The 14719-nt window shown below is 38.5% G+C and overlaps 2 protein-coding genes across 4 annotated transcripts in view; both read right to left on the minus strand.

Moving 5' to 3' along the window:
* The window catches only part of LOC149591733 (centrosomal protein of 290 kDa-like), a 159425-nt gene that overhangs the window by 6000 nt on the left and 138706 nt on the right, over nt 1-14719 (minus strand). The window contains exons 27-34 of one of the 3 annotated variants that reach the window (XM_089861735.1): nt 14585-14713; nt 13918-14052; nt 3869-3997; nt 3670-3783; nt 3082-3165; nt 2830-3015; nt 2108-2281; nt 1624-1845 (exon numbers count right to left, since the gene is read on the minus strand). In XM_089861735.1, coding sequence (XP_089717861.1) covers nt 1624-1845; nt 2108-2281; nt 2830-3015; nt 3082-3165; nt 3670-3783; nt 3869-3997; nt 13918-14052; nt 14585-14713 — 1173 coding nt within the window. The remainder of the gene's footprint in view (nt 1-1623; nt 1846-2107; nt 2282-2829; nt 3016-3081; nt 3166-3669; nt 3784-3868; nt 3998-13917; nt 14053-14584; nt 14714-14719) is intronic. The other 2 variants (XM_089861736.1, XM_089861737.1) reach the window with 2 other exon arrangements.
* Nucleotides 121-1617, minus strand: LOC149591734 (uncharacterized). The gene is made up of 4 exons (XM_089861738.1): nt 1153-1617; nt 902-1073; nt 582-749; nt 121-515 (listed from the first exon to the last, which is right to left on the minus strand). The coding sequence occupies exons 1-4, from the start codon at nt 1331-1333 to the stop codon at nt 149-151; spliced, it is 888 nt and encodes a 295-aa protein (XP_089717864.1). The 5' UTR covers nt 1334-1617; the 3' UTR covers nt 121-148.

A 14719-nucleotide genomic window follows, 5' to 3' on the forward strand; every position in this document is an offset into this window, starting at 1 on the left:
ACACCATAAATAGGCAAAACAACTTCTTTCTATCTTGGCAAAGATTTTAACGTATTTATTTTTGATGACTTTCAATAAAGAAAATGAGAAACTGTTTTTAGAGCCAGAAATGAGGAACAATTATTTCATTAACCAGAATAATCAAACTTTATTGTTTTTCCAAATTATAAAATATTTTTTCTATTTCAAATCTTGCTTGGATTTGATCGTTCTTGGAAAGGATACGAAATCTGCCCATTAAACTATTGAAATAGTAAAAGCTTTCGTCTTTTTCAGACGTTTGAGTTGAGGCTAGTTGAGCATAAATGGTTTTCTCAGATAATTTTAACATTTTATCAAATTTGATGTCCATCTCAGTTTGTTTTCTTTTCCTTTGAGAGTTTGGGTGTTTTGCGGGTACATCAATGTCGTTCTTGCCCTGCAGTTTTGGGGACCCAACAGGTTTAGTTGAAACGGCGCCTGATTTTTTGGCGAAAGCACTCAATGCCATGTCATCATCTGGATCTGACGAATCACTGACAAAATAAAAGTCTCAGATGCGAGTTAGTTCTAACATACCGTTTAAATATAGACCAACATACATGTTGTCATAGCAATGTTCAATAGAATTGAATATTTGAGTTGCCATTTTATCTTGAGACTCTTCTGTCTCTTCGTCCTCTTCCTGACAGTCTTCCCTGACCGGTGCAACTGACGAACTACTTGAGGCCAGAGAATGACTAGATTCGTCTTCAATATTGGTTGATGTTCTTCAAAATAACAATTTAAAATTATAATTTAATATTTGTTTAAGTGTAATTTATCTTAATGTAATAACACAAGGCTTCTATGAGCAGGTTATTGTGATTAACAGCTCTTGGAAGCCCATGTAACTTATAAGGCCGTTTGGTTGTAGGATTACTCTCGTGATTCCATGGTTTGTTTTAAAAAAGAATCAAGAATAGTAAAAAGCTTCCACTTTGGTTGTGTAATTTCTTCAGCTCCAGCCCCGCTTTTTTTCGCTATATCAATAGGTTTTTTTTCTTTCCTGTACCGGTCCCTTATCGCTTTCCATGTGTTGTAAGCCTCAACACCTTTTAAATAGAATAGTTAATTTCAATATTCATACATTTCAAATGGCGTTTAGGAAGGTAAAATCAAAAGTGTGCTTACCAGATATTTTAAATAGGGCACCAATAGAGTTCCAGCGGTCGTCTTTCATAGTCGTATCTTTGTACCACTTGTCGCTCAAATCGTACAAGTACGGATATTTCCTTACCTCCTCAATAAAATCTTCTTTGTTAACCTCTAATCTCTTTTTACTTACAACTTCACTTTTCTTTCTTGGTGGCATGATTGGGAATTGCGATAAGCCTTGGTCACCAAGTTCTATTGTGATGATAGCTCTCAAGGAAATGCCGGCTATCTCGCGTATGCGTGCGCACTTTAATTTATGACGTAGCCAGTGGGATCATTTCATTGGCTGAGACACCGGCGTAACGCCGAACACGACCGAAAAAATAGAACACAACTTACGCCCGGCCGAACGGTAATTCCGTCGGGCTCGGCGTAAAGATTTTTCTGTCGAACCCCTTTCTGCCGGGTTTCCGTCGTGTTTTCGGTCGAGTGGGAATCTAGCTTTACTAATTCTTCTAACTCCTTTTCAAGAGCAGAGATTTTTTCCTCGTACATCTTGGTAACTACGTAAGTTTTGTATTGTCGTGGAGGCATGGAATGTGGCGTTGGAATTTGTTGCTTTAAACTTTTGATTAGTTTCTCTTTTTCTTCAAGCGCGTCTAAAACTCTACGGTTTTGTTCCGTTAACGTTCTGTTCCGCTTGGATAATTGGTCAATTTCACGTTGACACTAGATAAATTAATTGACAACTTCTTCACCTATTTTCTCTTGAAGCAAAGCGCGGGTCACGTGGGTCCCCTACAAGGTGACTTTCCTTACGACCTCCAGTTTTGGCTTGGCGAAGGCAGGAGGCATTTGTGGGCGGGATTTTTAAGTGCGCCAATAAATCCCGCCCACTAGCCTTCGCCAAGCTAAACCCGTGCTCAGGAGCAAAGTCAACTTGTAGGAAAACCACGTGACCGCGCTTTGTTGTTTTCAAATAAACAAATACCTTTTTAACTTCATGTTGAAGTTTCATATTTTCCGAGGCAATTTTGTTAGTTTTGACATCAAGCAATCTATGTATGCTTGCACTACTTGCACATTTTGGGGCTGCGGAATTGTTGCTTTTATCAACATTGTTATCAAGTTCATCATTCTGTGATTGATCCAGTATTTTTGGTTCCTTAATTGAAAAAGGATTCAAATTTATATCAGGCTGATATGCTAAATGAATAAGTTTATAAGATATGTTCCATAAGTATGACAGTTCCTATACTTCGTAATACTTTTTCGAGAACGACGCGAGAATTGACTACACTCGGTTTTGCAGTCCAAGCCTTTGACAGCGCCTCACCAGGTGCCGCTTTACGGTTTCCTGACGTTTCACCAACGCCACTTAATGACAAGCGCTCAGTAACTAGTGACAAACTTATGGAAGCTATCTTATGAACTAATGGCTTTAGGGATAACCCTTTAAATTTAAGTTATTAACTGAAAGACAATGCTAATTAAAGTTAAGGGGTCATTCATAAAAAACTCAAATCATAACTTGAAATGGTGGCCCTTGAGGCAAAAGGCCAAAGAAAATTTTCAACTCAAAATAGCCCATAGAACCCATAGTACTTCTTCTTATCACCCCATTTGGAAATACACCCCATATTTTTTGAGACGTGTACATGTCATTCAATCTAGACTGGACTAGCAATAATCACATGAATGAAATTATTTTACTTTTATATTTGATTGTTCTCCATTTGAGAGTTGTTCAATTATGGCTTCTTTGGTCTTCAAATCTGATTTCAGAACATTGATTAAGCCTTCCAAGGTAGATATCTGCACCTTGTAACGAGGAACATCAATTTTCACTTGCTCCAATTCAACCTTTAGCTCAAAATTTTCCTCGGACAGTTTCAAAACCTGACAAAATCGAAATCAAAAATATGCGCTTCATTTCTGAAATTAACAGTTAAGCAAAACCTTTACATGTTTTTGAAGATTATTAATTTTAACAGAGGAGCTGACTGAAGGGTCATCGTTGCAAATATCTCTAGTGGCTCGAGCCATAGTCTAAAAATAATGGTTATATTTTAACATGCATAGTAGTTAAAAGCATTTGTCGTCTGCGGTTTAGTTACAGGGTTCATACAAAATCTGGAAAACCTATTTCCCTGATATTTCCAGGTTTTTTCATAGGTTTTTCCCTGATATTTCCAGGTGTAAGAGCCCCTAATTTTATAGAGTATGCTAATAACACTACAAACATGGCCTTGAGAGGACTCAGAGCCTCAGACGGAAACGCGAGTACCGCTGGAGCCATCTCTATGGCTGGGAATTATTATTATTAAATTATACGAAAATTATTTTTCTTTCGGCTACCTCGATCGAAAATAAACTGGATTGGGCGAAAAGTACACTATCCTCGTAAATTTCCCTGATTTCCCTGACATTTACCATTTATTTGAAATTTCCCTGATTTTTCCCTGACGTTTGACGCAAAAATCAATTTCCCTGATATCTCCAGGTTTTTCAGGTTTGTATAAACCCTGAGTTAACTCATTTCATCGTTTATACCTCTCTGGATACTGTATATTTCGCCAATTGCTTTTCCAATTGATAAATTTTATCCACCAAAATTTGGTTTTTTGTTTTCAATTCTTCCAATTCATCCGGTTTTCTTACGGCGGTCTTATTAAAATAGTTAACTCATATTTGAAGTTGCAAAGATAATTCTTGCTAATTTCTAAATTTAGCTTCATAACTTGGATTTTACCTCTTGTTCAAGTTGCTGTAACTTTTTCTTTAGTTCTTCAACTTGTGTCAATTCTGGTGGATGTGTTTTAACCAACAATGCTTTTACTCTGTTCTCCAGAAGGGTTTTCTCCTTGTTCAATTTAATCAACTATGAAACAGAAACATATAGTTGTTTATGGGCATGCCACAATTATGGATAGTTTTTACTAATGACAAGACGCTAGAGCACTGTCAACCACTTTAGTCCAGTCCCTATTCAACCTAAACTGCTAACCCATTGATACCTAAATGGATTGGCAACACTGCCGACCGGCAAAACAACTATTCTTAGCTTAAAGCATGGTTTTCACTTGGCGTAAATCAAGTCTTTCGCCCGACGTCAAGCGATAACCGAAAAAACCTAGTTACGCTGGACAGAAATTACGTTGAGTGTGGCGATATTAGCTTTCTATTTTTTCGGCCGTGTTCAACGTTAACGCTCTGCGCGAGCCAATCAGCAATAAGCTAGAGTCGTGACGTTATTTTCGACGACGCGTGTTCGGAAGAGGCCGTCTGCGGTCCGCCATGTTTTTATTTATTTCGTTCCTAATCGAGTTAGTAACTAGTACAAATCCCTGAGAATGCCGAAGTTCAATGCTTCAAGGTTTATTGAAGAGGTTAGAAACAATACAAATCTGTATGATGTTAGAATTAAAGATTGCAAAAAAGAAAGACAATAGATGGGCCGCAATTAGTGCAGTGTTCAGTTTATCTGTTAAGCCTTGGTTCCATTATTTGCATGAACTACGCTAAGTGAAAACGCTATAACGCTGCGCGACAACGTAAAAAACAAATCTGACGTTTGACGTCCAGCTGCAAAGTAGTTTTTTACGGTCAAGTGAAAACCATGCTTAAACCAAAGCGTGGGTCCTATTATCAAGAAGACAGGGCGTAACGCGATTGGTCGGAGGTCCTTATTTCCAATTATTCTGAAAATCTGAACCTATAGCCCAGTGCAATTAGAGTTGGACCTAGAACAAATTAGGGACAAGCAAATCGCGACGGAAATGCAAAGTACTAGTGGTTCTTGTTAAGGGAAAAAAAATTTCCGGACTTCCGGTTGGGGGAAGGCACTTAAAAATGGCCGCCATTTTGAAATTTTCGGTTTTTCGGGTTTAACGCCGAACTCGTTGCTCATATCAAAAAATGTGTTCCAACATTAAAGATGGAGAATATAAAACTCTATCTAATGGTATATGAATTTATGTCCTACGAATACCCATTCGAAAGATAGACCGATTTTTGTGATACGCCATTTTGAATTTTCGATGTTACCTGCAAATCTTCTTTTGAAATTTGGAAAAGAATATGCGACATATATGGGAAAAGAAATGATACTCTTTATTTTATTTATATTTCATCAAAAATATCATTTTCATCTTCGGACAAGTCTTTATAAGCATTTAAACAAGAAACCCCATTGCACTCCCCGCACATCGCAGAGCATTTCAAGTCGAATTTTCGACACGTAGATGTTAACAAGACGGCCCAAGGGCTCGTAATAGTAGCCATATAGTACGAGTGAATAGCCCCTCTATACCCTACCCTAATGAGTGGATAACCCCTCTATACCTTACCCTAATGAGTGAATAGCGCTATCTTTTTCAATGCTTAAATGATTTACCGTGCATAAAATCAGAGTGAATAGCCCCTCGATTCCCTACTCTAAACAGTGATTAAATTATAACCGTATAGATTTACTTATGCTGTAATTCTAATATTCCGGCGAATCGAAGAACAGATAGTTTTTAGTGATAATCCCCTCGATGAGTTTACAACATAGACTTATACCGATGCACACTTATCGCATCTTATAAATTTCTAACAAGGACTTATGCCCAGAAACGTTTGAAAGAGAAAGTTTAGTTATAGTGATTACGCTATTTAGTGATTATCCCCTCGAATTACCTTTAGCAATGCTAAAATGATCAAACGCATAACGCTCATTTAACACTATGTTAGCTCTATCTAAACCCACATTTGAATTAACCGCCAAAACGTTCCAGTCAACAAAACATAGATGACGATAGCTACTGAACGAGAACGAAACACATGAGGAGCGCGGTAGGAAACGGGGAAATCGTTATCTATTTAATTAGCACATACATAAAAAGAAAATAAATATAAAAACCCCAAACATACAAATTCATAAGTATCCAACCCCACAGATAAAAATTCAAAAGTTTCCGACCCCACAGATTAAGAGGTACCCCACCCCACATCACCCCGACATTTTAGAGATAAGAATAAATAATAAAAAACTCGAAGTTTCTATCAAGTCTCTATGGTTCAGTTGGTAGAATGTCTGCCTATTGCGCCAGCGACCCAGGTTTGATTCCCGGGTCTGACCTGAAAAAATTTTAATTAAAATTAAATCTCTAACCGAGCTCAGTAACCCCTATGGGTGGGTTGTGGTAATATAAAGTTCCTTTTAAGCTAAAATCTGACGATAACGAAGCGACAACCCCGCCCACTACTACTACTACTACTACTACTACTACTACTACTACGGACGACGGCTCGGGTCAAACTAAGACCCTATCGTATACTACGATATGGCTAAAAAATAAAAGGGTCTACAATGCCATTGCCCGTTTTATTTTATAATGCACTCTAGCAGTTATAGTTCTAGTCGATAGAATGCGGCGAAGTCCAACATCCACTTTGAATGGTGGCCATCCTTTGAGGACGCTCCAGTGTTTCCAATGGCAGATAACCCCGCCAGGAAAATGTTCAAAATTACCTTGGTGGCGTTTCGTCACAAAAAGGGGATTTTCGACTATGAGTATTGCCTCTTTCCGAGTTTTATTACTTGTTAATGTATTTTGAAACTTCCTATGTAAACGTCCCGCTCAAACTTCACCGTCTAACATAGCCTTTTATTATATAGCTGCTATTATGGATTTTCTGTGTTTATAGTTTAAACACTCACCCTCTGGTTCCCAAGAAATTTTTTCAGTTCGATCTTGAATACGGATCCAAGATGCAGCGTTGCTATTTGTGCGCTAAAATATCTTAAATTTGTTTAGGGACTATAAGTTTTACTTACGCGAATAGCATTAGTATAATATTCATAATTGATAACGAAACGTGTGTTATTTGTGCCGCGCCATTATCAAGCGAAAAACAGTTATTGTGAAAAAAAAAGGAATACAGACGATTGTTAACGCGAGTGTTGCTCGGGGTGACGAAAACTTTGATGACGTTTTAGGCCAACTGGAGTCACTATTAGTGCATCAGAAATGTCGTGTTAACTATACTAGAAAGGACAGTATAGAGAGATATTTAAAAAACAGGAGTGAACCATCAACTTCTGCTACAGCAGCAGAAACTAGAACTCTTGCGCCTGATTTTAACTTTAAAGAAGATTGTATCTTTTGCGCGAAGAAATTGCAATTGGGAAAGAAAGAAAGAAGTAGTTCCATACGTCTGGTTTCTACTCTTGAAATTATATCTTCAATTGAAAATAAATGCAAAGAACGAGTTGATGAATGGGGAAACGAAGTTCATAGACGATCTATTTCATGCATCGACTTGGTAGCGGCTGAAGCTAGGTACCATGTTAAATGCTACAAGCAATTTTTTAAAGCACCTTCAAAACATGCACCGGGAAGACCAAAATGTGATGTTAGAGAGGAAGCGTTCCACAAGCTTTGTTCTTTTCTTTTAAATTCAAAGGATAGATGTCAGGTTTCCATAAAAGAATTACAACAAGAAATGAAGTCCTACATTACGGATGGTATTTAAATCTTGTTTTCTTAATAATAAATTTAAACGTATAAAAATATAGACATATACATCACTGTTTATATAGACGACGAAATTTGGACTTTCAAGCACCTTAAGAGCCGATTAAAAGCTTTCTTCGGAGACAACATTGTTATTACAGAAAACATTGGCGAAAATAATATTTTGTGTTTCAAAGGCACCATGGAAAAAGCAATTAATAAAGAATGGTACAAAGATAGAAACGAAAACGAAACAGAGGAACGGAAAAGAATTGTCGAATCAGCTGCTAAAATAGTGCGTGAAGATACACGTTTGAGGGTTTGCAAATGTGATACTTATCCATCCTACAACGATATCACTACTGGCGGTAAGAATGACATCCCAGAAACTTTCGAAATCCTGATGAGGACATTATTAGGCATCAATGATAATGATAAGTCAAAGATTGTTAAAGCAACAGCCTTGTCAAACTCAATAATGTCAGTTGTAAGAGCACGGTCTTACGTCTCGCCAGTTCTTGTCGGTTTATCCATTCACCTTCACAGAAGATTCGCTTCGAAACATTTGATAGACATTCTATCGAAACTTGGGTTTTGCGCTTCATATAAAGAAGCATTGAAATTTGAATCCGCCGCTGTCATTCACTCACAAATCACCTATGAAAAAGAAGCTTTCATACAATTCATATTCGATAATGCTGACTTCAATATCCGAACCCTGGATGGGCACGACACTTTTCACTCCATGGGAGGAGTGGTTTGTGTTACCCCAGAACAATCTGCCCAAGTGAAGCAAGAAATTCCAAGACCGAAAAGTCCATTTAGCGCTACAGAAATTGGAAAGTTTGGAAACATGCCTGTTAAGGCTTTTAAAAGGACCTCTTCAAATGCAATTGGGGAGATTCGAGTAAATGCCTTAGAATTTAGTTTGGAAAGTGCTGAAATAGTTAAGAGCACCAGACACATCAATACATTATGGGCTTCTGGAAAGTATTTTAGCAAAGACGGCACTGTATCTTGGAATGGATATATGAGCATCGCCGCTCCTGCTTCTGAATTCTCTACGACTAGGATCCTCGCCTTACCATTTATAGACTTGGATCCAGGAAACGTAAACACCATTTACACTGCCCTTAGCTACGCCAAGAAAATGTGTCAAAAACAAAACCAAAAGCATTGTTTGGTTACCTTTGATCAGCCATTATTTTTTAAAGCGGTTGAAGTAGTTGAATCGGTTGAAAAGAATGACCCAATTGATGGAGTTATCGTTCGCCTTGGCGGCTTTCATACAGTTATGTCTTTTCTGGGCTCAATTGGCTATGTAATGGGTTCCAGTGGCCTTGAAGAGCTATGGCAAACGGTTTACGCCAAAAATACTGTGGTACACATGCTTAGTGGTCACGCCTACTCAAGATCTATCAGGGCTAATTTTCTAACGCAACATGCTTTGACTTTATTAATACTGAAGCAATGCGGATTAGAAGACCTGTCACTAGAAGAATTGCAATTAATATACGCGAATCCCACGGTCAAAAATGCAGAAAATGAAGTCCTGAGAAAGATCCATTATAAATTTGAATCCGAATTAGCTAAATGTGCTGAAGAAAGCAGAACTGGAAGGTTGTGGAAACAGTTTTGGTACATGGTGGAAATTGTCAAGCTGTTTATTCACGCTGAGAGAAGTGGAAACTGGGACATGCATCTCTTCTGTGTTTCGGAAATGTTTCCTTATTTTTGGGCAAGTGGTCACCTGAATTATGCTTAGTCATCTCTAATTTACCTCAACCAAATGGAAAAACTGAAACGTGACATGACTCCAAGTGACTATGAAAAGTTTTCTAAACAAGGTATGTTTACAATTCGCCGAACAGAAAAATTTTGGTCGGGAACTTGGACCGATATGATTATTGAACAAAATCTCATGCGTTCCATGAAAACATCTGGCGGACTTACTCATGGTAGAGGGTTAAGCAATTCTTCACTTGCTAAATGGGTAACAACAATGCCCCATTGTTCCGATGTAAGCAATGCTTTGGAGAGGTTCACTGGTGTTATAGCATCTACAAGCGAGCAGCACGTAGATCTAAGAAGTTCCCGGCGTCTTCGTGACCAAAAAGATCTGGAGCGGTTTGAGAACTGGTTTGAAGACCATTCTCCGTTTAATAAAGAACTCTGACCGAAACTTGTTTCTCTGTCAAGCGGACGAGTTGCTGAAGACGAAATTAATTGCGACATGGCTAAAGAGGTGGGTGACAAATTGATGTAAAATGCCTTGGGGAAAAAAATGGCGGACGTCAAGTTTCGTAGATTGGAGCGAGTGAAAACTCTTAACATAACCAACAGCAAAACCATAAAGATTAAAAATGATCTAGTACCGATAAATCCTCTACAACTGTTTAACCGGATTTTGTGTACCAGTAAATCCCCAGATGATCTCGAACATTGCTTTGAATTCGAACTAGCATCTTACCCACCATCTCTTTTTGTAGATGGCTTCTTAAGAAAAGGGATAAAATCAAACCTCTTAAAGGAAGTTGACAAAATTGAAAAATCTAGTTCATTGCTTCCTAAAGGTGAACAAATCTGCTACGTTGTAGACGGTGGACACCTACTGCACAAAGTTGTTTGGCAAAGACCCTCAACTTATGGCGAAATTTACAGTTAGTATGTTAGATACGTGACATACCACTACGGAGAAAATAGCACAGTGGTTTTTGACGGTTATGAAGAAAATAATCTTAGTACAAAATGTCAAGAACAAACAAAAAGAGCAACCAAGAAATCACCAGTAGTCATAATTCAAGATGATATGATTAACACTGTTAATCAAGCGGACTTCTTAGCCAATATTCAGAACAAGAAATCCTTTATTGCAAACTTATCTCGTAAGATGATTTCAGCAAACATATCCGTGGTTCAAGCCAAGTCTGATGCAGACACGGTCATAGTGTCAATATCACTAAAATGCAAGACTCGTGAAAACTTGGTATTTGTGGTGGCAGATGATACTGACATAATGGTACTTCTGATATACCATGCAACAGAGAACCATTTTTTCATGATACGACCAGGAAAAAATTCCAAAGCTGATAGAGTCACCGACATATATGAGCTTCGTTGCAAACTTGGAGGACTAGCCGAAATATTTCCGTTTCTTCACGCATTCTCTGGTTGCGATACTACTTCGGCAATTTATAAGAAAGGAAAACTGCAAATTTTAAAACTACTTAAAAGTAATTCTGATCTAGTTGAACGATGCTTGGCTTTCAATGATAAAAATGCAAATATGGAAGATCTGAAGCAAATTGGCGAAGACCTTTTTCTAAAATTGTATGGGCCGGCACCGAAGACCAAGACACTAAACAAGCAAAGATACTTGCAATACAACAAGGTAGTTGCCAAACAAATATTGAAGTCTAACTTCGAACTGGCTTCCCTACCTCCGACGACATCAGCTGCTCAGCAACACATTTTAAGAGTATACCTACAAACGCAAGAATGGTTGGGTAATACACTAAATCCCAAAGAACGGGGATGGGAACTAAATAAAAGCAATGAACTAGTACCCATTTATTTTGAAAACTCACCAGCACCCGCAAGCATATTAAAACTAATTTTTTGCGGTTGTAAGGCCACAAACTGTGGCAAAGCATGTTCGTGTCGAAAATTCGACTTGAAATGCTCTGCGATGTGCGGGGAGTGCAATGGGGTTTCTTGTTTAAATGCATATAAAGACTTGTCCGAAGATGAAAATGATATTTTTGATGAAATATAAATAAAATAAAGAGTATCATTTCTTTTCCCATATATGTCGCATGTTCTTTTCCAAATTTCAAAAGAAGATTTGCAGGTAACATCGAAAATTCAAAATGGCGTATCACAAAAATCGGTCTATCTTTCGAATGGGTATTCGTAGGACATCAATTCATATACCATTAGATAGAGTGTTATATTCCCCATCTTTAATGTTGGAACACATTTTTTTGATATGAGCAACGAGTTCGGCGTTAAACCCGAAAAACCGAAAATTTCAAAATGGCGGCCATTTTTAAGAGCCTTCCCCCAACCGGAAGTCCGGAAAATTTTTTTCCCTTAACAAGAACCAATAGTACTTTGCATTTCCGTCGCGATCTGCTTGTCCCTAATTTTTTCTAGGTCAATGCCATTTTTCGTCTAATTGCACTGGACTACTATTTTTAATTTTGAAATCATTCGGAGATATTTCCTGGATGTTTCACTGCGTGCGCAGAGGGATCTTATATAATATGTAGAAGAATCGATAAAAAATCACTTGATTTTCCACTTCACCCTCCCTTTAAGTAGTATAAGCAAGGAAGATGGAGATAGGGAAGTTTCGTGTAACGCTATAACTCCGGTCGCCCAAAAATCCCGTTTTCGGCGTGGATGTGCAATTGTGCATGTGCGCACGCGCCGCACTTTTCTCGCGCATCGTGCTGAGGATAGGCGGCACTACCGGTTTCCTGCGCAGTTCAAACTAACGCCGAATATAAGTCATGTGACCTGCAACATTTCGTGAAGAGAGATTCCTATACTGAGCAAACTTCCCTATCTCCATCTTCCTTGGTATAAGTTTAATATATACACGTTTGAACACAAGTTATCTTACACGTTAGAGAAGGAATATGTATCTATACCGTGCATTTAGTTTCGATCCAGATTAATACGCCCTCTAGTGCACATTTTTCGACTAAAAATTAAGACCCATACAGAAGAATACGGTACTGTTCTTCAATAACATGTGAAACTTTAACACAACAAAAGCCGCTACCATAGCAACCAAATTGATTTTTGGGATATGGTATTCACTCAACCATTTAAAGCAAGTCTCGGCTGTGGATTAGTTTAAATCAATACCACTAGATGCTGCCATAGTCGAGGGGTGGAGTTGACAAGCCCACTAACCATGGACAAAGCAATACTGAAGGACGGATGGCAGCCCATAGAGCCCCATACTAAGCGAGTAAACAACCAATGTTAAGCTTCCTTCCCCCTTTTCAGCCCCAAAATGGACGGGGGCTATGAAAAATACTGAGTCAAATCCCGGAAAAACCTAGCGCCACCTATACAATATAAGATGTTAGCTCCTTACCTCTTTAGAACGTTCATTCCGCCATCCGGTTTGCTACTATCTCCCGCTAGAAGGCGAATTAACAAGTATTTTTCAACTTTCTCCATCTGCCATCAGTCCTTCAGTATTGCTTTGTCCATGCACTAACCTTAGTTAAAGCAAAGCGCGGGTCCAGTGGATCCCCTACAAGTTGACTTTCCTTACGAACTCCAGTATTGGCTTGGCGAAGGCAGGAGGCATTTGTGGGCGGGATTTATAAGTGCACTTATAAATCCCGCCCACTAGCCTTCGCCAAGCTAAACCCGGAGTTCAGGAGGAAAGTGAACTTGTAGGGGATCCACTGGACCCGCGCTTTGCTTTAAGGCATGGACAAAGCAATACTGTATTGCTTTGTCCATGGTTAAGGCTAGCTTTAGCTCCGCCCTCGTGGACCAATTTTAATTGGTTCCTGCCTTTGGCAAGTTAAATTTTGGTATGCAGAAGATTAGTCGGATTTTAGGGACGAAAACGTAGCTTTAACAAGACCAGAGCCTCCACGTGGACAGCTTTAAGCACCCCATTAGCGCTCATTTTTCAAATTCTTGAAGCTAGTATTAGTGCTGTTTAGTTATGATCAAGAAGTGATATCTAGTTTATTAGGGAGAAGGTATAAATTCACCACATTTCTAGCTTTATCTCCAGTCCAAACGTAGGTCCGGAGTTAATCCCTGCCTCTAAATTACAACCAGCACCTCAAACTCACGTAAGCGCGACGCGAATGACGAAAATTACGGAGAGGCGAAATAGCCCGGCCTCCTTTTACGTCCCCCCTTGTATTTTGAAAGGGGGACTGGGACTATGGCGCGCGAATACTTAGGCAACTTGTACCTTCTCCCTAATAAACTAGATATCACTTCTTGTTATGATCTTGAAGGTAAGATGGTGCTTAATATCATCAGGGGCGTAAGCCTAGAATTTTGAAAAACGCCATAATCCGAGATTGGTGGCTTGGTATTATCAAAAGTATTATATACTTCTGATAACGTTAATTGGTCATAATGACTGAGAAAATAAAACAAAAATAACCTCCCTTGAAGTATAATTAAACCATATTGTATTCCACGTTATTAGAAATTATACATAGAATTTTAGCGACAAAATATTCAATGCAAACTTCTCTAACCGCTTGAAATCACCATTAATGAAACAATTACAAAAGGTTAGTTTCTTTACCTGATCTCGCAGTGTTTTGTTCGACTTCTCAAGTGATTCCACTTCATGTTCTTTCTCTTTCAGCTTACTTTTTAAACGCTCAGTAGTTTGTTGCCACTTTTTACTCTCTTCCCAACGAATAAGTTCTTCCCTTGACTACAAAAAGATACAAAATAAAACAAGAATGATGGATTTGCTACACTGCATATTTTGATTGATAATAGGACATCGTTGGCCACATTTCCTATTGGTTATCAATTGGCCACATTTCCTATTGGTTACCAATCGGGCATATCAGTTACCAATAGCCCCTTCCAAAAAGTTTGACTGCCTTGTGCATCTTGTTGTTTAAGTTCTTCGCGCATGCGCACTTGGAGCTAAAAACGTCATATCTAGGTTGTGAACTAGGCTATGCGGGGAAACTACCTCCTGTTTGTAGGAAGAACTGAACTGACTCAGACTAAGAACATTTTTTCAAAACTTTTTGGAAGGGGCTATTGGCTGTAAAGCTAACGGCGATCTATTGCAATACCCATAGAAGTGTTCCAAAAACCAATTGGTTTACAATTGGTTACCAATTGTAAAATTTCAAATAAAACTCCCAATTGTTTTTTTTTGTAGGGTAGAACTGACCCACATCAAATCGTGTGCAAGTCTTATTCGCAAGTATTAAAAATATACTAATTACTTTTTGCGCTTTCTCATCCTCAACATAAGGCTTTTCCGGTGGTTCATGACGACGTATTAGTTCCTCTAAAAATCGAATCTGTTCCTTCAGCTCCGAAACTTCTTCAACACCATTTTCTTCAACCGGAGCCTGAAA

The sequence above is a fragment of the Phalangium opilio genome, unplaced genomic scaffold (genome assembly GCF_054372755.1).
Source record: "Phalangium opilio isolate 3A_F unplaced genomic scaffold, DU_Popi_V2 ptg000500l_1, whole genome shotgun sequence".
In the NCBI taxonomy this organism is placed as follows: Eukaryota; Metazoa; Arthropoda; class Arachnida; order Opiliones; family Phalangiidae; genus Phalangium; species Phalangium opilio.